We start from the raw sequence: 23,097 nt of genomic DNA, 5'->3' as shown, positions 1-23,097 counted from the left end.
AACAGCTCTTGAGATTGTATTTGGTGCCAAAGGAGTTCTCCAGAGTCTTGCAAACTGGTTCTACAGAAAGCAATTTTGATTTTCTTCTGCAATTGTCACTAGCATAGTCAGTGCTTCTTAAAGATTTTTTTTCACTGAAGGTAGAGTTTTCTTTTGCCACTTACTATATTTAGATCAGGCTACACTACACAGCTTTTGTGCTACTGCTCTGTCACACCAGAGTGTGAACAAAATACATTCCAAAGTAATGCAGCTACAGAATCACAGGGTCCTTAGAATAATGCAGGTTGGAAGGGATCTTTGGAAGTCATTTGGAGCAGCTTTTTTGTCATATCAGACCTAACTTCAGGTTGTTCAGGGCCCTGTCCAGCTGTGTTTTGAAAATACGCGATGACGGAAATGCCGCAATGTCTCAAGTCAAATGGTTCCAGTCTCATCCCCTTCCCTGCCAAAACTGGGGATGCCAAAACCCTCCAGCTGAACCTTGCTGCAGTCTGTGACTCCTTTCCTTTCTCCATACATCTCTGCAAAGAGTCTGGTTCTCTCTTCTCTATAAACCTCCTTTAGTGAGCACTAGATAGCAATCACATTCCCTCCTTAGCCTTCTCTTCTCCATGGGAAACACACTCAACTCCCTTAGCCTCTTCTTGTATGTCATATACTCCAACCCCTGACTATCATAGTGCTCTTTCACTAGACCCTCTTCAGTTTAACAGTGTACCTCACACTGGGGTGAGGACCTCAAAACTAGACACAGTATTCCAGTTCTCCCTGAATGCTGAGCAGAGATAACCAAAGCTGGACAGGTTTTGCTAGCAGAGTATAGTGTCATGCCAGCTGCTGCCCCACCTCTAACTTGGTGTTCATCAGGACCCCTAAGCCCTTCTCTGTTGTAATCCTCCACACACACACGGCCCAGCCCCAGCTGTTCTATTGAAGTCATGGTAAAAGATATGCACAGCTCTCTCCTCATCCACAGGTGGAATCACCTCACCATAGAAGGAAGGCAGATTAAGTTGGGCATAATTTCCTCTTGGTAAATCCATGGTGGCTGCTCCAGTCACCTTGTCTTTCATGCCTGGAACTTGGACATGTCTGGTTTACTTAAGTGAACCCTAACTCAATTCTACTCTACAATGGGCAGTATCTCTTGCCTTCAAACTTTCCTACTAAGCACAGGCCTTGACAGCAACAGCCAAGGCAAAGACTTTCCTTTCTACCTAGGCTCTTTGTTGGATTTTGTTTCAGGCCAATCTCTTCCTTGGTGTTCTTTTCAATGTATGTCCAGAATCTCTTCTTACTACCTTCACATTCTTCACTGAAGAGCTATGACCTTTCCATAATCCATATTACGTATCCAGTAGATGCTTCTACATTCCTCCAGAGGTAGTCCCATCCTTACTTCCACTTTCCTTGTACTTATTTTGGTCTTCTTAAGGTCACACAGGAGGTTCCTTTTCAGTCCAGCTGGCCTCTTTCCATGCCTTTTTGTCTTGCACACCAAAGCAAACCACTTACTTTGCAAGAAAATCTCCCCTGCCCTGTGATCTCACTTTATATTGACAATACTTCAGCCACTAATGTGGTTAATGTCATTTTGGAAGATTGAAGAATTTGACTAGCAAAAGAACATTTTGCTGCTGTGTGTTACAGCTCCACTAGATGGCTGATGGATTGATTAGGATTGTAAAATCTTTTGTGGAATTAATAAGCCTAAAATTGCCTGCAAGAGAAAGCTTTAAAATTCTCTGCTTGGAAGCATAGCACCTCTGAGAGGAGGGGACTGTTTTGAAAGGCCCACTCAGGGAGAGAAGAAACAGCCTTCCTGCTTCAGCTACACAAGCTGCAGACAACAGAGTGAAACACAGGTACGCAAATCATTTACATCCTATATTTCAAACACGGCTTTCACTACAAACTATTGCACAGCCAAGAATGAGTTATGAAATCAAACACATTGCCTATTTTCATCAAAATTAGGAAATACCTTGGGGAAGCAGTCTGCAGTAACCTGTCCATCTTTTTCTGGCTCACAACTACCTAAATTCTAGTTTTGTAGCAAAACTACAGCATTTGAGTGAGTTCAGTGACATATATATTTATGCTCCTCTTTTACATCAAGTTTTTAGAGGGGACACTTGTAAAACATGAATTTATGTGAGTTGTGGCTGAGAAATGACTGAACAGTTCTTCTCATGGGGCCATTTATTTTGACACAATCTATTCAGTCATCCCTGCTGATGGGAGAACAGAACAGAGCATGGGCCAGAGTTTCATTGTTCTGCTACTAGTACTCTTCAAGCTGAGGATGGCATTTTAGGGTACAAAAGATCTGAATTTCAGTGGAAATGGGGATGTTAAGTACAGAACCTATCTGAGAGGACAAAGAACAGAACAACAGATGACTCACCTTCTTCCATCAAACTTTACCTCTAACCAAAACAGAGAACAGTGAATTAGGCTATAGCAGCACCATCAACAAGAGTAATTAAAAGTAATTATATAAAATTCATTAAATAAAAAATAAATTGACATGAGATAAATATATTGCTTTTGCTTTTCAAGAAGTGTTTTGTACTGCTCAGCTCCAATAATACAGTGATTTATAAGAGTGCTTTATTTTTTACATATACATGGTTCCACTGAAATTAATTCTATTACTGGTAGGAAGTTACCTAATTTGAAATAATAGCACTACACAGAATGCCTGAAGTTACTAGTTTGTGCATGCTTTTGCAGGCTGGAATTCTGCAGCAGCATTTTATCACTTGCTCTGAGTCAGTTAATACTCGTGCAATAAAAATGTTTGTATCAATACATACAGGAAGTGCAACTCACTGTGAGAAACCAAGTACTGACAAAGCAGGAAAATTCAGGATTATTCAGTGTAATGTTCTACTGTCACAATAAAGTCCACTAATACTCTTGCAAGTCACATGGAATATGAAAGATTTTAATAGAAATATATAAAGCTTACTTGTGTTTTGTCATCTTTAGATCATGGCAAAAATGATTGAAGAACCTTGCATAGAATAAGTGCATAACTGCATGCTCCTTTCCTCCAATGTACAAATCCACAGGCATCCAGTAGTCTGCTAAGTCACTATTAAAGGGCCTGAAAACACACAATTATAGAAAAAAATCCAATGTTGAAAAGAAAGATCAGCGCTACTATCATCCTTGATGGGACGACACTGTTTACTGAGAGCAATACATGTATAATAAAACTTTCATTTTGCTATCAGATCTTTTTTTTTTTAAGAAGTGAAATGCTTATTATAGACAAAAATTTAATTTCCACTGGGATATAGATCCACAAAAAGATTATTTTCCTGTATTTCAGGCAAGCAGTTACCTGAGAAAGAAATGAAAATGCTTGACTGTTCTTTAAATGAATTTTTTGTAAATACCCTGCCGGCCAGCTTTAAAATTTTTAGTATTTATCAAGCTTTATATACAAATATATTAGAATGAAAAAGAAAAGACATGACCACTTAAAACCAGTTGATTTTTAAAATAGATTGTTTGCACTGTTGCCATTAGGGGGCAATGATGCAGTTTAAGGCTGCAGAACCCTCTGTAGCGATGGGTCACAGCACTCCAACTGAAGGATGCTTGATGAAATGACAGTAAATTTGTCATTTACAGCATATTTACTATGTCGTTGGAGGTCACCTGAATGGTTTCCCAGCATTGCTTACTGCTTCATTACATATTTCCATGTCTCCTGTGGTGGGCCTTCAAAATACCATTTGTACAGAAGTTCTCTATTGTAGGCTTCAAACCCCTGCTCTAATAAATCTACTTGTTTTGCCAGTCTGTCTGATTATTCCATCTGTAATTTTTGTTACAGTGACACTTTCTTCGTCACAGATGAGCCTAGAAGCAAATCATGGATCTGGGATTCATGTCTTTGGTGGAACAAATCAAACTTATCATATGGCTCCAGAATCAACACAGTAATTCTCCTGAACTGTAGACCAGTGAAATATGGTTTATGGAAATGAAGGGTTTACATTTTAGCTTAGTTAGAAGAACTAACTAAATAAATCAGATGTGGGCAGCAATTTAGTGCAGAAGTCCATATAAATCTCCTCATTTCAGTGTAAAACAGATTAGACTAAACTAAGCTGTTAGTTTGACAGTTGGATGTTACATTTGACTATTTCTTCTTTAACTTCTGGACAAGTCCCTCTTGCCCACACACAAAAAATACCTCAATATGTCATGGAGAGGAAGCAATCTGCCTAACCCAATAGTAATAATATATCCATGCTAACACTAGAAAATAATTAAAATTGGCACAAAATAAAAGTGTTCACAGAAGATTTTTCTCTAGTTTAACCAAACTAGTGCTGACAATAAAAAAAAAAAATCAGCCCAGCTATATTAAGTCACTGAGTATATGTAGTATCTTCCCTGACACTGCTCTGCACAATAAATAAACAAATACATGCCCAAACAGCCCATCATGTGGTATCAATGTTTTAAAATGCAATTCTTCCTGTCTTCCTCAGTCTACATAGTAGGGATGTTGCACTAATTTCTCTTTGGAAAAAAAACAGTGTTATCAAGCAGCACTGCTACAGGCAGACTATGGAGTAGAAAAACAGCTAAATAACTACATCTATCTTCCCACACTCTCCATGCTGCAGACACTAGTCCATAGCACATGAAAAATCTCCTTTCATTAATTATGCATGTAGTGGAAATGCTGACAGAGCAGGAGATTGCTGTGATGCCTCTCCACTTAAGGTCTGTGCACAAGGAAATGGCAAGAGTCACCAGAATTGAAAAGGAAAGAAGTAAAGGTGCCAGGCTTGGCAGCTGGATGTTACACTGGACTATTCCTCTTCTTACCAGTGGAACATCACTGTCTGTCCATACACTGAACTGCTCAGTGCATTGCCAGTGAAGAGAGACTCCATGCAATTTACTCAGTTTCAGAGTCATAGCAGGCTGTCATTCCTGATGGGACCCTCCACTAGGGACTTCAACGCCTCAGCTGAAGATTTTCTCTGTGCTCTGCCCCATAATTCTCATTCATGCAAATTTCTGCTCCTTGCCTTGTAGTTCCTGTGCTTACATAGTTGTGTTTATACATCCTGTTCTTCTAGATCTCCTGCTATAGGAACTATCAAATACTGAATTTTTAGACCAGCTCCATATATTGTCCTGTTTTTGGCTGTGATAAAGTTCTTTTTCTTCTGAATAACTGGTACAGTGCTGTGCTTTGAATTCAGTATGAGAAAAATGCTGATGACACACAGATGTTCTGGCTGTTGCTGAACAGTCCTTACCATAAACCAAGGACTTCTTGGTCTCTCATGCTCTGCCAGAGAGCACATGCACAAAGAAGCTGGGAGGAAGCACAGCCAGGAAGGCTGACCCAGACTGGCCAAAGGGATATTCCATACCATAGACTGTCATGCCCAGTGTACAAACTGGGGGAGTTGGCTGGGAGGTGCCAATTTCTGCTAAGGAATGGGCTGGGCAGTAGTCAGCAGATGGTGAGCAATTACATACTGCATCACTTATTTTTCCTGGGTTTTCTCTCTCTCTCTCTCTCTCCTTTTTATTATAATTATTATTATCACCACAGTATTTTACTTTGTTTTGTTATTAAACTGTTCTTATCCAAGCCATGATTTTTACTTTCTCCTCCTACTCCTGATTGTCCTCCCCAGCCCACAGGGTGTGTGTGGGCAGTGAGCAAGCAGCTGTGTGGTACTTAAATGCCAGCTGGGGTTAAACCCCACCACCCACCCTGTGCTGCGCTCAGGCCCAGAGGGCAGGCACCTAATGGGGGCAGTGCAGGGATCTACACTGTCAGTAGACTGCAGCTAGAAGCTGGAAGCACCTGAGTGTGTGGTCTCTTTGTTCCCTTCTCTTCTGTGTAGCAGGCTAGTCCCCAGTGACCCTGCACTGCAGCCCTCACCTGTCTGTGTTGTGAGGGTCAGTGTACCTCAGGAAGTACCAGGCGGAATCTACAAATGTGTCCATGGTATCGACTTCTCGCCGTGCTGCTGCCTTGCACCTGAGCAAGAGAGGAGAAAAGCTTTATTTAGGTAAGTGACAGTCTTGGAAAAAAAACCCAAACAAACATGGAGAGAGTGCCCACAAAGACATTTAGATTGAAAACTGAACAGTCTGAAGAGTGACATGGTCAGAAAAAGTCCAACAGCAGTAACAAGACAGACTTTTTCCATCTCCCTCCCAAAACACAGCAAAAGCAAGCAATAAAAAAGGCTGAGCAGCCATCACATCCAGCAATAGCAGAAGATGGCACTGCACTGGACAGCCCTCTCAATCTTGGAATTTTTTGGAATTGCCATTTTAAAAGATACGAAGCGCAGACAAGAATACTTTGCCATAAAGTTAATGGGTACTGAATATAGATGACACTCGTTAGGTACCAGCAGATTTAGCAGAAAGGTCAGTGGTTGCCTCTCATTGATTGTCTGTACAAAATGGTCTTTGCAGATTCCATTTATTATCTCTAGAAAAAATTAACTTAGTTTAATTTCAGCTTTCACTGAGATCAAATCTCTTCTAGACCTTGTAGCACAATTTTAATTTGTGATTACAGCAAATTGATTTTTGCTTGTAATTATATTGGCAGCCCTTAGGAACAGTTTCAAAATAGATTTTAGAAGCTCAGGTTACTTTCTGTTAACTTCTCTTTGAATATTCATTGCTTGTAGGAGCCAATAATCACATTTAATAAACTTCATTTGTTGTAAATGATCCCTCTTAAAACTCTTACTGTTAAAACAATGGGATTATTCTAATGGCAATAAAACTTTGCAATCTGTGACACTCTTGAACATAAATGCCATGGATTATATGTAAGAATTGTATACAGTTTATAATCGTGTTTAAGATTAGATGTATGTATATGTGTAGTAAGGATACATAATAAATGGGGACTGGCTATTTCATATTTAATAACTGCATATTTAGTCTCTGATCAGTCTTGACGAGTGAGCTGCAACATGTATGTCTGCTTGTCTGCCTGATACTTCAGCTTGGCTTGCCAAGGCAAGTCTACAAGAGCATCACCACTTAACATTTTCCTTGATTCTGTCTCTGGACCCGGTCCTCTTCTACATGCAAGTTTTTCTTCCAATGAGAGTAATGTAATAAAGGAGTTTTACTTCTAACTGCTTTTTAGTGTAGAATAATAGTTTTATTAAATTGTACATATAAGTGAAGACTTGGTCAATGTAAAAGAATAGTTTTTCTGTCAAAAGTAAGAATACTTTACTGTCATTGAACCATAATTACATCTGCTTCATGCCTCTGTGCTCTAAATGGACATGGCTCACTAACACAGAGACAGCATGGGCATCTTTCAGAGTTTATACAATTTATATCAATATTGTGATTACAGGCACAATACTGTAATCTCATTAGACAATCTTCAGATGACTAACACAATTACCTGGACTTGTGCAACGAAGAATAACTTGGGCATCTCCTCCCATTTATGATGGTTAACATTATTGTCACTCAAATACTTAGACTTGTATCTTTCCATCCGGCTTTCCTTATTAATTCTAGCTATTAAATGAAACTAATAAAAAACCCTATTACTGGAGAGAAGAACTAAAGGAAGGAATGATGTAACTTCTTGGAGCAAGGAAAAGCAAGGATGACTGCACACAAAAGTAATAGCTCAAATGATTTGAAACTGTAGCAGCCATGGATGAGCAATACTGATGATAGCTGTCAAATAGGTGAGAATTAGGAAGACAGAGATCAGAATTTAGAAAAAGTTAATTTCAGCACACTACTACATTTTCAGCTAAGAAACTAATCCTGCGTGACTTTATTTCTGACTAAACAAATGCCTTTGATTAACTTCTATACAGTGCAGCCACAATAACTATCCAGAAACCATAAGGATTTGCTATACATCAAAGTATGTTATTGCCTGGTAAACAAACAAAAAAAATTAACTAAGGTTGTGCAGAAAGCCAAGAGTGCACACAGTGACTTTCAGTCACAACAGGAAAATTTTTCAATTGAAATTAGGAATTGTAGACCAAGGCATTTCTGGGGGTTTTACTAAACCCGTGGATCTTATTCAGTAAGGCTTCACTGCAAAGGTCACACTTTAAAATACATTACTATGTGCAATTTCAATAGGCACATCTGAGAAGGAATTTTCTTTGCAGAAACATGGGAGTAAAGGTCTGTTTTACAAAAAATTACATGTTATCAACAAAGTTCAAAATACATGTTTCCAGAGAACCATGGAACTGCTAATATTAAAATAAATTTAGATGTTATGAATCTGCTGACTTATCAGTGAGAGCCCTGTTGCCATTTACATGTCTGATTTCCCTGCCTGGCAGCCTGATAACATACTTCCCATTTGGTGAGTCAGCTAGGAACAGCAATGCATTGCACTGCTAATGAAATCTTCTCTGGGATACCTCATGTTCTACCAGTTTCTCCTACAGCACCTATAAGCAAACTTCAGTGTGCAGAGTATCTAAGCAATCCTCAAGATCACACAATTGATTTTTACAACACATCTCTCACTACATAATTTAGACTTTTTATTTCTTGAACAGATGGACTACAAACAATAAGGATTACAGTGATGACAAGATGCATTTACTTTCAGATCTGAATTACATGCTATCTGTAAGATACAGCTTCATGATAAAGATTTATGTAGCTGAGGGAACACTTTATTGTTGATTATTGCAAGAAAATGAACACAATGTTAGTTTCCCTAACAAAAGGACTAATTTAGTTATCACTATAAGCTTTATATGAACACTGATGAAAGATAATTAAAATAACTGTGGTAAATGAAGTGAGACATACAGTTAAGAAATGGGAAACAGAGAAAACTATTCTGTTTTTCCTTTGTTTCTTTCCTCTAACTTAAGACCAGTGAGTTTTGTTTCAGCTTGTTATGAAAAAATAGCAGTGGGCATTGAGTGTTGCAAAAAACAAGGAGTTTTACAGTGTATATAAGAAAAAAATCCCTGTGCTGGGTCAAACTAAACATCATTGTGGAGTCTCAGAGCAGTCACTGGCCAACACTTTGGGAAAGCGCACAATAAACAGGCAGGTGCCAAGTGATCTCTCCCAGGCTGCAGCAAACACAGCCCTGCCTTACCTGGGACAGGAACAGTTCACCCATTCTGAGGCGCTTTCCAAAGGTGAGGCTCCCTTTCCTGTGAACTTGGTCACGTTGGGCAACACCACAGGCAAGTCTTCATAAGGCACGGGAACGGTGCCGCACGCCTGGCAGTGAATGATCGGAATGGGCGTTCCCCAGTAGCGCTGGCGAGATATTAACCAGTCCCTCAATTTGTCACTCGTCAGGTCTCCGCCTATTCTTTTATTTTTGGCCTGCTGAGTAACAATTTTTAAAGCCTCCTGCCGAGTCATGCCAGTGATCTGATTGGGGGAAAAAAAAAAAAAAAAAGGAGAGAGACGTGGAAAAAGAAAGAAAAATTTATAGCTGCTGTCAGTGAAAGTGCAAGAACAAATAAAACCAGTCAGTTTTCTGAGAGTCAAATAAAATAATAATTTCCCTCTTGCCACTGGTTAACATCCTGCTATCCAAGAGACTATTCATACACCAACCTTCTTGCTTAAAGGATCATGTTCTTGATGGTGTGAATAGAAGAAGGCTGAGAAAATCTTGTAGACCCCTTCAGCCATTATTGGCAGATATTCGCATTTACTGTTGATATCTTTGTCAGTTGCTGTGCACCAAAACTTCCAGACTTATACCACAAACATAAGGTAAAGACTGAGGAAATGCAAATGTTAAAACAGCTTTCCTTCTTTCACATGTGAAAGCAAGAATAGAAAAACCTGAAATGAGCACAGGAGAAGGAAAGCTGTTTTAACCACTTAAACCTTACCTGGGATGTCATGTGTCTACCATTAAAACACATATTTTCAAGAGCTATATCTAAAGATAAGATTCCTATGTCTCTTGAAGCATTCATGATACCCCAAAGGCTGAAGCCACATTTCAATGAATTTGTGGAAGAAGGACTAGTGTATGTTTCACATTAAAAATCTATTGAGATTATGAAATAAAAATCAACTTTTAACATAGGATAAATTATTCAGTTTCCATTATAAAACTGAGACCAATACAGAGGAAAGTTCAACCTTCCTCTCATGTACAAAAAGAAAAAACTTATTTTATTGCTACAGCAGAGCCAACATATTTCATGATTAAATTATTCCCAGAAATTTGGTAGCATAAGCTTGGCTTGATTTAAAAAAAAATAAAATCCATTAATCATACAAAGTATTTGGCACTCTTGAGAAAACAGATTTGGTTTGCATTGTTACTGGAAGTTGGAAAGAAATCCATACTCATATACCCACCTCTGCAGAATTAATGACCTTCTCCAAACCATTTGGCAATGTCTCAATGACTTCAGTGAAAGAAATGCCCAGATTCTTAGCTACTGCAGCATCTTCTGCGCTAGTACTAGGAATTCCTAGAAGGGATGAAAAACCATTTCATTTCTATGGCACTCTCTTTATAATGACTTATGTTTTCACAAAGGAGTTAAAGAAAATGATTTATGAAGAGTAAGAATGTTTTTGTATTCTTCAAGCAGTGAAATTCAAACAACAATAATTGCAAATACATTTCTCGGTTCCTCTGTAATTCAAATGTTCATCAATGTCCTGTCCTTCTTTAAGGGAAGTTTGAAAATTTGATTGTTCTGAGAAAACTAAAAATAAAGCTATAAAATTTGGATAGAATTATGGAACTTTCAATATAGCCATATTAGCTAAACATAATATATTTAAAAATACAAATTTTAATTCTATTTGCTAATATGATAACTAAAGACTAAACAAAGAGCAGTCTTCCTGTTTCAATACTAATTTATCTCCTTCAAACTTCATAATTTATTAAAATTTACCATAATGCAGCAGTGTCAAACATTACTCTCCCTTTAACTTACTATGAAAGACATGACTTGTTTATAAACTCAGGGAAATGATTCAAATAACATCCAATTGCAATTCAGATTACAACTAGTGAGAACACTTCCTACAGCTATTCAGATGAGTTTCTCAAATCACACTATTTAAAGCTCCCAATGCTCTCTTCTCCTCTGTGTTTTATTATTTGGGACAGTCATGCATTTTAATTCTGCTCTGGAGGGTTACCTTTCACAGTGAATTAAGAAATTTCTTAGCTTGCTTTATTATCACATGTATTCTGAAATAACATTAAGATACTAACAGATTTATTATTTACACAAAGATACATCTTTTTGCATATTTTTCCTTTTCAATGATAATTTAATTAATAATTCGAACCATCTTGCACTATTACTGTCATCTTTAAAAGGCAAAGTAACTTATTTCAACAAGACAATGCCAGCATTAAGTTGGTGAAAACTACACACAGAAGTTCTCAAAATATTTGCTGAGCACACTGGAATTATTAACTAAACCAGCTTAACAATCGTCTTAGTTCAGGCAGTGAAATGCCTGCTATACTTTAACTCTGCCAATATGTGGAAGTTTGGAAGCAGATGACTAAAGAAAATCAAACAAAACTCCCCTGTGACAAGTAACTCCTTAACGAGAATACCACAAAATTGCTATTTTATCTTTCCAGCAGATGTACACTCTTGCCATTTCAAGAACAACGTTTGTATCTTAATTTGTCAGAGATTAATTTGTCACCCTGCAGCCTACAACAGGTGATTTTGCAATGCGCTGTATAAATGGAAAAAAGCAGCTCCCACATTTTGGTCTGCTTCCTTTTGAAAAGATGATGCTATTAATGTACACTAGTAAAGTTCAACAGCTGGCACCCACAGCTTCCCATGAAGAGCTGGGCTGCTTCCAACAGACATAAGGCCAAAGGATGTGCCAGCAAGCTGGAAGATTTTAAGAAAAAATAAGATTAGGTATCACAATTATTTCGCTTCTCCTTTACGAAGAAAACCTTTGTTTCTCAAAAAGAGATTCAAATCTAAAGCATAAGATGCGGGCATGTTATAAGCAAGATATACAGCCCACATGGATAATTTCCATCAGCCCTGTGAGGGTCATCCAAGACATTTTTGCACATTCAGCTGTTTTCATTCAGTCCAGTTGTGCAAAAATAGCCAATACTGGCAGAAGTGAAAGCAGCAGCCCCAGGACAGGAAAGGAGTATCAGCAACAGGAAGGCAACAACAGGAGATAAGGGAAAAGGGAAGAAGACATAACTATTTCCCATTAGGACTGGCACAGAACATTGCCTTCCCAATGCAGCTGAGACCACGGCAAAACCATTTACAAGAGTAAACAAAGAGCTTGGTGGATGCAGATTAGAACAGATATGGTTTTTAAAACAGTATAATTTATATTTTGACTTATTAGGACAATCAGATTATCTAAGAGTATGTACTTAGCTGCCCAGTTTGGGGACCAGGCTCCTTATCCAGGAAAGGAGTAAGACAAGCAGCTTCATGGGACAACTTTGAGAACAGAAGCTCACTGCAGACAATTCAGCATCTTCTAGCAACACCCTCTCCCTCCACCTATGGATCCTCAACTCCAAATCAGGTGCCTTAAATAATGGGAATGCTACCTTGAGAGATAAAGGATCTAAGATAACTGTCCAAGACTATCTGAAAACAATTATTACCTATCCTGAACTATTTTACTGGCCTCAAAACAAATATTACTGGATAAAAGTCAAAGTTGGAAGTTTTGTACATTTACCATCTGAAGCATTTCTCTATAAGGATGTATATACTTTATGTAAACTTAAGACACAAAAAAGGGCCAAAAGTTAGGGTTTGTTAGTCAAAAAATGGTACAGTTCTGTTTTGATTAAGGTTGATAAGAGGCAGCCAAACACATATGTTGTAGGTAACCAATTTTCTTAAGATACAGATCCTCAAACTTAGCACATTAAATGCACTAATTTTATAATATTTCCATTTAAAATTATCCGTAAATCTCTTCACCCACATAGATTCCACATAGCTCCTTTTCCCTTCCTTCTTCCCAAATGAAGAACAGAAATCCAAAATCCAGAAGAGAGAGCCTCCGTGTTCAGTATTTACCACAGCAGTACCTTGTGCTCCAACACAGCAACTGAAAACCATACTATTCACTTACATATCTAATGTCACATACCTATTTTAGTATCAAGAAAATTATCAAAACTGTTTTTTGCTGAGATGACTACAGGAATTTCCTGATTGGTAAGCAAATTCACAGCTGTCACTGAAGTAAGTGAGTCTGAAAACAAATGTAATGATATGGTAAGTAAAATATAACAGGAGATATACAAAGAACATCACTTACCATTACAGTGCAGTTTATCTTACACTTATATGAATTTTAAATAACAGTTTTCTTTAAAAAGGAAAGAAAATGACAAACCTATTCACATTTCAAAAAAGCTCAGATGTATTAAAATGCTCAGTAAGTCAGATTGATAAATTTTCATTATTAGAAAACATACTTTTAACAAGAATATACATAAAAACAGAGTAAGATTTGGATTATAACAAAAAATTTGAGCCTTTGATCAAAATATAGGTTGCTGAAAAATTGTACAAATTTGTTTTATTAAGCCCTGATTTATGTACTAGCATACGGTGCTACAAAATCCCACCAAAAATCAGATAAAACTGCAGGGGAGCATATATCCTTATGATTTAATTTCTTACAGAAGAACTACAAAGCATGTGAAATCTTTTTTTTAACCTGTATTAAAAAGCCACCTAAGTAACCTATTGATTTCCAAACAGGATATTCATATTACAGATGAGGAACCCAATGTCCACAAGCAAGGGGAGATAGGAGAGAAGAGAATTAAGGGTGAGAAATAATAAACTGAAATTGATTTACAACGTGCAGATTGGGTGGCTCAGCAAGAAGAAAACCAAATCTGAGTACTCCAAATTTTGAGGATTTAAACCCCAGATCTCAATTTGGGTCTATTTCTAACTTTTTTCAGTGCCTTTATGTTGATGATAATTACAATCATTAAAATATGGGCAGCTAAGAGCTTCCTTTCACCTTTCTTCATAGCTAACCTGAGGCTATGAAGGCTTGTATTGCAATGCACAAAATCTGCTTGAAGTAACAGCAATTTTGAGAAGAGGCCTGTTATATCTCATCACACTTCCTAACACAAAGGATACATTTATTTATTTCTGATTATAACTTGTCCAAATTTTAGGGGTCTGAGGTATTCATATTATAAAGAAAATTTCTACATTCAAACCACTGCATACAGCTTTCCTCTGTTTAAAAAAAGTACAAAAGGGACAATTTCGCTTTTCAAAAGCAACTAACCAAAAAGCATCATGAGCAGGAAGCTGAGTGGGCAGGACACTGCTTTTAAAAATAACTTCTCTCTTCCACCCTGCAATAATTTTCATTTTATGCTGGAACCCAAAATAATAACTGCAGTTGATGAAGGTGCTCTTTCCTGTGCTCATTTGCTCACATCATTATCATCATAACCGAAAAGAGAGAATGGTAGAGGTACAAATGTAAGACGATGTATGCAGAGCATTATAATGAGATAATGAACAATGCAATGGTCAAATTTTTATCTCAGGCACCTCCTGCTGTCAAAACTATTAGACTTACCAGATTCTAAATTAACATACATTTTTCTAGGCAAAAAATTAAAAAGAATGTTTGACAACTGGTTGTTCCATCTATTTAAATAATAGTAGCCTGAAATACAGACATGTACTTCAAGACTAAAGGTTTTAGAACTTTCAGTTACTCTGCTATACAATAGCTTTTTTTTTCTCTCCTAGAAAACATAAAAACACATACCCTCCTAATTATTTAAATGAGAACACAGTGAAGAAATAGAATTATAAGACTATGCCCATTGAAAAGAAAACAATTACACTTAATTAAATTAAAATGTCAGTGTTATTGAGGAATTTTTTAGAAGTCTGGGTTAATATGAAAATAGGGTCTATATAGGCCACCCAAAATTTTGTTTGATTTAAATGCCGTTGTTGTCCTTTCATATGTAAAATGCCAATCTCAACTACTTTCAATTGAAGAATGTCTGTAAGTATATTCACAAGTAGCAGGAGTATAAAACGGCAGAGTTAATGTGGAATTGTGCCTGTTTTTTGAGGACTTTTGACTGTCATTTTTCAACTGAGAGTTTCTTAATTTAACTCAACCAAAAAAAAAGCTTTAAGCTTATTGTTAACGGACCACAAAATGCTTTTGCAAGTATTTCCACTTAAAAACAAATATAAAAATATACCATTGTCCTTATTAAAAGCAAATTTTGCACTTTTGTGGTTTGGCTTAAAGCACAAGACCCAACAAATGTACAGGCACATGCATGGATGTGTGTTTATGCAGTTAGTGCTTTGATTTGGTTCAACTGCAAGGACTGCAAATTTGTTCTCCAAAATTCTCCAAGCTTTGCTCACTTCTTAGACAAGGGCTTTATGTACTCAACACAGTCAGGTCCATGTTTTTTTCCACTAGCAAGCAAACATTTTTAAGGTGGAAATGAAGTACTTAAAAAAGCAGATTCTGTACAACCAACACAATTTCCCACAAGATGCTGTTGAAATCAGGTCTTATACAGACAATGAAGCCTCATCTTTACCAGTAAGGGAAAAAGAAAATACTGAACACCAGCCTGAAGTAGAAAGAAAAAATATTATATTTACTCTTGTCATTTCCAGGTTTTCCAAACAAAAAAATACTAGACCTAAATACAGACAGAATTGGTGGTAGAAGACTTCAGGAAAGCAGTTAAAACAATTAAAGCATTATCAGATGACTGTGCAAGTCATGAACTGCCATAGGGATACTCTGAATTTACTCCATTAGAGTCTTGTATTAACTAAGGAACTGCACAGTAGAGTATTATTTTATTATGTATCAGTGACTCACTTTGCTATGTATTAGTGATCTATTCACCTCTTTAGATTCCTTATGACAGGAAAAAATCATGGCTGGTGCAGGAATTAGTTCTGCTGTCTTTCTGCTAATGACAAATTAACACATAGACATGAAATGTTCCACTGGGCTGACACACTCAAATTTGGACTATTCATTTCTGGTAGATGAGGAAAAAAGAATCTGTTTTATTGCTTTATATACTATGAAGTGTTAAACTATTATAAAAAGGATTCTAGCATAGCTGCTCCTGCCACATCTGAAGCCAGGACAGCTGATGTGACACTGTGTGACATATAGCAAGAATGAAAGGCCTGCTTGCTCTCAACAGGAACAGCTCCTGCCCAGCTTGATACATACTCTTTAAAGATCATTCTCTATAATTGTTGCTCTTCTACAACAAAATGCACTATGAGAAAAATACCACCTTTCCCTGGGATGAACTCTCTCTGGATGACTTCTTTGACACTGCTATTCCCATGCAGCAGTCTGTGAGTTGGTAAGATATATAAATGGGAAGCTCCATAAACGGCTTCAGGTGTATAGGTGTAAGCTGCTAGCTTCTCTTCTGTTACTTTGCCATTAACCTGAAAAAGAGCAGAAAAAATTCCCACTGGAAATGCAGCAGTTATAGATTTCTCTTCCTTTTCATACAGCTAATGAGCCTACATCACCCTACAGAAATATACAGATCCAAATACCAAAGCCAGACACATTCCAACTATAGAAATTTTCCAGAATCAAACCTTAACAAAACTTACTTTAAGGCCTTGATAAAGTTCCTTTACAGTCTTGCCTTAGTTTATCCAAATCTATCTATAAAATATAATTCTAATCCCATATGTAATATTGCACTGCGCTACTGAGACAGACTCAATCCCTGGCTAAGCCACCTGGAATTTTTCTATTCACTTTTAATATGCATGTCTTGTTTCCAAGAAATTGGAAGGAGATGTTACTTCTGAAATCAAAAGAGAATTTAGGATTTTCTCAGCTAAAACATGACTTTAGACCATACTTCTCTGATGAAGTGAACTTTGCAACTTATGTACAGAAATGAAATAATAAAAGGTGGCACAACAAACAGTTGGACATAAAATGTAAATAGTAAACTTCAAAGACTTTTTAAGAATTACCACCTGGAACTATCAACAAGGTTTGTATCTTAGATCAACTAACTGTGGAGTATGTGAGGGTCTTGGAAGGAGATTTTTCTGTAACAAGTATTGGTGGAAATTTTCAGAAACAATTGATAAAAACAACTTTAATACAAAGTTATTTATACAAATACAAATACTGCATCTTTTAGCAGGGTGCAAATCAGAGGTATTTAAAAGGTTTAATTTGTCTCAATTTAAAGTTGTGAAAAATTCAGTACTTTAAAATAAGAAGTCACTTTTAGAATGTTAGACCAGAGTAAATAATCACAATAAAGTTTTGAAGTGCAAGAGCTGAAATTTGATCAGTGTCTCCAAAAATCTCTTCTGTCACTACCATATTCATGGAGTCTTGTTCACCTCTTGACAAAAAAAGGAAAATCTGAAGTCTTTCCATAGATGATAATTTTTTTTCAGGTTTCCTTTTCCTTCCTCTCCTTTCTTTCTATCTAGACTCTCTGTAGCTCCATCATTACTTAATAGTGTGGTTTCCATTATTTTAATTATGGTATATAGTACATGAAATAATGGACAAATGTAAGCAAAGCAGCTTGCCTGAGGTCAGCCAGGGTCTGACAGAGAAGGTGCCATGCAGAGAAAAGCAAAAGCCTAACTAGATCCTAGCTGATGTGCAGTGCTACTTGATAGTGCACTTGGCACAAATGTTCTGGCTTTCAGGGAATCTTATTAGCTGGCATGTCTTTTGGCATAAATATACACAGCCAATTTGCATCCACTTGAACACACAAACCCTTTCCTAAGGAGGATAGCAGGGAGTATCTCTTCAACCCTCAAGTGGTGTTCTTCAGGAATCTGTGCTAGTCTGTGCATAAATATAATAATAATCTTTTTTAGGAGGCTTCAAGCCTTTTCAGATCTGAAAATCCATTCCCATCACACATTTCAGGGGCTGCAGTTAGCCTAACCAAGAGAGCAGCAATTGAAATTTCTGACTTACCTTCAGCAAGAAGTCAAGAGAGCACCCAATGCAGTCACCTATCCAATTTGCTTGCATTTCTTTAATACCATACCACTCAGGGAGATCAGATAAAGCATCAAACATGGCCTTAAGCAACAAAAGAAAGAATTAGGACATTCAGCTTTTGTAAGCATACAAATTAATACTATGGGTTTAACTATAACTAACAAACTAGCAAAATGGTAAGGTTCTGGTAAAAACATTGGAAGAAGTGGTTTTATACTGCTGCTACCTCAAATTAATCTCTCTGAGAATAGAACTAACACCATACAAGCCAGAGGTATGTCACTGCCATCAGAGACCCTGTTGTTATTAAAAGTGATCTTTCTTTTGAATGGACTAGACCTTAAGAGACAGGAACAAAAAACTTAGATGAAAACAAACACAGAAAATATTCCCAGGGGATATAACTTCTGGGAAGTAGAGGCGACCTACTGATCTGAACAAGACTTAAGAGATGTGCTTGCAGAGATGAAGCCTACATTTTGTTTAGGACAATAGCCCAGAGATGGCAGTCAGACAAAAGGTGTTAACATGTCCTAAAATTTTCAGGCTCTGACTTAAAATAGAATGAAAGTTTCTAGCTATCTATTTTTTCATATTTGGTATTGATATTTTACCAAGCACAACAGGCTATAAAATTGATTGGGATCTTTAGGTTTTATCATCCTGCAAAAACAACACTAATCATAATAACAGAGGTTCATACTAAAAAAACCCAAAAAACAAAAAAACTTATATAATATTATAATAATATAATTCTTACAAGCAACCAGCAATAAAGCTGAGTCTAGAGGGGTCACAGGTCTAGAGCAAGTCTTAGGAGTGGCTGATGGACCTGGGGATGTTTAGGCTGAAGAAAAGGAGGCTCGGGGGGGACCTTATCACTCTCCACAACTGCCCAAAAGGAGGCTACAGTGAAGTGGGGGTCAGTCTCTTCTCTCAGGTAACAAATGATGGGACCAGAGGAAATGGTCTCATGTTGCACCAGGAGAGGATACTAGAAAAAAATTGACCACAGAAAGGGTTGTCAAACATTGGAACAGGCTGCTCAGGAAGTGACTGAGCCATCATCTCTGGAGGTATTTAGAAGACCCACAGATGTGGTGCTTAGGGACAGGGTTTACTGATGGACTTGGCAGTGCTGCCTTAATGGTTGGACTTGAGGATCTCAAAAGTTTTTTCCAACCTAAATGGTTCTATATCATGCAGCAATGAAGAAATTAAGTGTTGTCTCCTTTATTAGCCATAATGTCCAACAGCCAACTTGTAACTTCTATGTATAGAACTTCTTGTGACTTCCACTCAACAAGAGATAAATCTATATATTTATGACCTTTCTGATGTGTGGAATGGAAGCATTAAAGTTCATTCCAAGTCAACTAGTATTTGTCTAAAAATTTTGAACAGTATGATTTTAATAAATGGCATCTATAACAATGTAAAAGAGAAGACAGACAGATAACTTTATCTCATTTTTCACTTTGTAACACTTCACATTTTTGTTATGAATACTGTGACTGTCCAAAATTTTTACTTTGGCAGAAGTACAGCCAGAGGCATGAGTCACTTGGACAGATGGTGAATATGCTGAACAATTACAGTTAAAATCTAAGAATAAGGCAACATGTTGAATAATTTCTCCTTCAGCTGTGACTCCCAACATCAAATGTGCAAGCTCTTTATTATCTCAGTAATTACTAACAATCTGAAAGGATGGACAGGAGCTAGTATGTGCTGCTCAAACTAAACAGTAGGTAGGTGGATAATTAGTGAATGCACACTTAATTCTTCTCCAAGAATGTGTTTCAAGTTCTGTTTTAATGGCATTCTTAAATAATTTCAAAGTGAGATGCATAAAAGTTACTGTAAGAATTAATTTTTTAGTTACTGCTCTGTTGTATATCTGTCATTTAAAATATAACAAAAGGCATGTTCTTTGTAAATCATAATATGACACCGCTTGGGGTTTTTATTGCTTTCTACATCTTTAAGAATCAAATCAATTTATTTATTATTTATAAATAAAAGAATGTTAGGCTTTTGGAGGGGTTTTTATCACACTACATCTTTAATCTGTTTTAACTCACAATTGCAAGCATTCTGTACCCCAGAGAATTCAAAGTTCTGAGTATTCTCACTAATTGCACTGTTCCAAGAGACAACTAAGCTTTATCTACCATGATCAATCCATGTACTTATATAACTATGAAAGAATAATGAATAATTTGGGATATATATAGAGAGATACATACATGCAATACCTAGATATATTCTTTGTTAGAACTTTATGCATTTTAGAAAGAATGAAATTGTGTCAGTACAGGCAGAACTGGCTGTTCACATTAGGTATCCATTCTAATCTACATCACATTTTGCTGGCAGAAGCAGCTAACTGTGCATGTGTTCTACTGAAACTGTACAGTCCGTAACTGCTCGCCAGCAAAGCTTCCTAGATGTTTTTTTTCATTGCAGTCTTCATACTCCAAGATTGTCAATACGAGTGTGATAATGATTTTACCCTAATCCATTGGTCTTATTAGAAGCTGCAGGCTACAGTTCGACTTAACCCAGTTCTTCTCTTGATAATGCAATTACTTCATGCAACTAAATACAGGAAGAGCCAACTTTACTTCATCTGAATGAAGATAACTAAGCTTAATCTGCATGATAATGCAGCCTAGCAGGGTTTGCAAACATAAATCCTTTATAACTCAATTTATACATAAATAGTTTAGTCTGATACAAAACAAAAAAAACCCAAGCAAACAAAGAAACTTCAAAAATGTTGAAAATGGAATTACGATTCTTAGTTCTTTGTACTCACACACTCCTTAGTTTTCTTGTCAAAGAAAACTACAAACAGCAGGTGAAGCAGAAAATGAACACGCAAACCACAAACAATTTACCTGATGTTACAAAGGCAAATAATATATAGTATAAACACTGCTAGCATGTTAGTAAGTGTTTCTGAATGGTAAATTAACCTAGGATACTCACTAGCAGGAAAGTAGAGAAACATTAATTCTTACACACATGAATGCACTTGTATATTCAAAATTCATCTGTGCAAACTAGGAACTCTTAAAGGATAGCTTAAGGAAAACACTTTAAAAACCTTTTAAAAAAGCTTTTTCATTTTCAAATCAAATTGCACTACACCCTACAAAATACATGCCCACAAATATATGTTAAAACTATTATTAATATAAAAAAAATTACATGTAGACTATTTGGGTATACAAACTCTTGACCAATGTTTGCATAGAAAATCCTGAATATTTTAAGCTACTATTTGGGAAGCTAAATATTAACTCCAATGGATTTTGCTTCCATGTTATTTTTTAAAATTCACTGCCATGTTCAGAACATTTCCTGAATCATTAGAGTAATCCCATGACTTCTGCTCCAATTTTTATTTTGCAATTTGCCAAACCTTGCAGTATTCAAGGCCAGGTTGGATGGGGCCTTGAGCAACCTGATCCATGGCAAGGGGGATTGGGACTAGATGATCTTTAAGGTTCATTCCAACACCTTAACATTCTGTGATTCTATAATTACTGATAATTTCCATTATAAAAAATTCCTGAAAAATGCATATATAACTTCAAGTTATTTCTGCCACAAATTTGTTAAATAGATTTGTTAACACAGAGAAGATAATCAGCAAGAAGACTCCCAGCACACAGGCAAATAAACAAAAATAAAACCATGTTGGAGCCAGCAGGGGACAAACAACAACAGCAGTATTTCAATCCAGTAAGCAGAGAGTGTAAGATTATCAAATAAACTCAATTTTCAAACTTCTGATAATAACTTAATAGTGAGAAATTTGGAAACATTAGGTAGTGGGGTCTTTCTGCTTTCATTTTTTATTGCTCGGGAAGAGACAAGAAAACTTCAAATGTAAACATCTAATTACAGGAGAAATTACTCCCATCTTAATTAAACACAACTCAAGGAATAGCATAAATAGCTATTAAATTAAATATATAAAATTTGGCAGTCTTTCAGATCTAAAGATAGACTCAGGAAAATCTAAAGAAACCATAGTTGTGTCCAGGGATGAGAATGATTTAAAGGTTCTTACACCTGAAGAAGTTGGAGATAGAGGACAAACTTATGTTTCATGGACTTTACTCTTTCAGAACATGTAGAAAATTTTGGCATAGCTGGAAGATGAAAGTCAACTACCTCAGATGATCAGAGAGTAACTAAATCAAGATGAGTTTGCTGAAAATTCAAATCAAAGACAATGATGACCAGGCCTGAAACTAGAAGTAACACACTATATGTGAAAAACTGATCTCACATTTCTAGCTGTTTAGTCTGCTGAGGATTATGACAGAAAGAGAACTTCAGTTAAGCAATTTTCAGGCAAAAAAAGATCCAGAAAATCCAAGAACATGAGTGCTTTACAATTTCCCAAGAGCATCTCAACTCCAAAAGTCTCCCTGCTTATAGTTCAAAGAAGGATTCTGCTGAGCCCCTAAAAAATTCAGTCTCTGACTTAATAAAATAAAATTTTCAGCAGATCAATACCTGCTACTAATTTCATACTCCATGAGAGTAATTTAACTCCTCGATTATAGAAATGAAATAAAGTGAAAAATCCAAATATAAGCTATACAGTGAAATGTATACTTTTTTTTTTTAATGAAGACACTTCAATGAAGCTTGACAGATCTGCAAGGTAACAACAAGATTGGAATAAAAAATTCAGCAAAAGGTTGCATTTCAGAAGAACTAAATTAATCAGCAAAAAAATTGCATTCTACTAAATGCAATAAAATTTAAAAGCTTTGCTTCTGAGAAGCTCTGTTTGGATTAAAATGAAATTCTTCACTTTATCTGACTGAACTCCCAAAAGAGCAACGAAGCATGAACTAAAGATTACATGAAATCATTTAATACAACTTAATATATTAACATATATTAAAGTACAAGAAATTAAAGCTAGGCTGCCCACTGTTTTATTTTGCACTCTATTGCATTATTCCAACTGTGATTATATGGTACAGCTTCTGCTGGCATTTAATATCTTCT

The 23,097-nt window shown here is 36.5% G+C and overlaps 1 protein-coding gene across 1 annotated transcript in view; it reads right to left on the bottom strand.

Annotated features, from left to right (window-relative positions):
- The window catches only part of LARS2 (leucyl-tRNA synthetase 2, mitochondrial), an 83,074-nt gene that overhangs the window by 24,922 nt on the left and 35,055 nt on the right, over positions 1 to 23,097 (bottom strand). The window contains exons 8-14 of the mRNA XM_083871515.1: positions 18,031 to 18,138; positions 16,343 to 16,502; positions 13,150 to 13,254; positions 10,375 to 10,490; positions 9,140 to 9,423; positions 5,939 to 6,037; positions 2,978 to 3,115 (exon numbers count right to left, since the gene is read on the bottom strand). Coding sequence (XP_083727641.1) covers positions 2,978 to 3,115; positions 5,939 to 6,037; positions 9,140 to 9,423; positions 10,375 to 10,490; positions 13,150 to 13,254; positions 16,343 to 16,502; positions 18,031 to 18,138 — 1,010 coding nt within the window. The remainder of the gene's footprint in view (positions 1 to 2,977; positions 3,116 to 5,938; positions 6,038 to 9,139; positions 9,424 to 10,374; positions 10,491 to 13,149; positions 13,255 to 16,342; positions 16,503 to 18,030; positions 18,139 to 23,097) is intronic.

This window comes from Zosterops lateralis, assembly GCF_965231275.1.
Source record: "Zosterops lateralis genome assembly, chromosome: 1".
NCBI classification, from domain to species: Eukaryota; Metazoa; Chordata; class Aves; order Passeriformes; family Zosteropidae; genus Zosterops; species Zosterops lateralis.
This window is presented reverse-complemented; position numbering and strand designations above follow the sequence as displayed.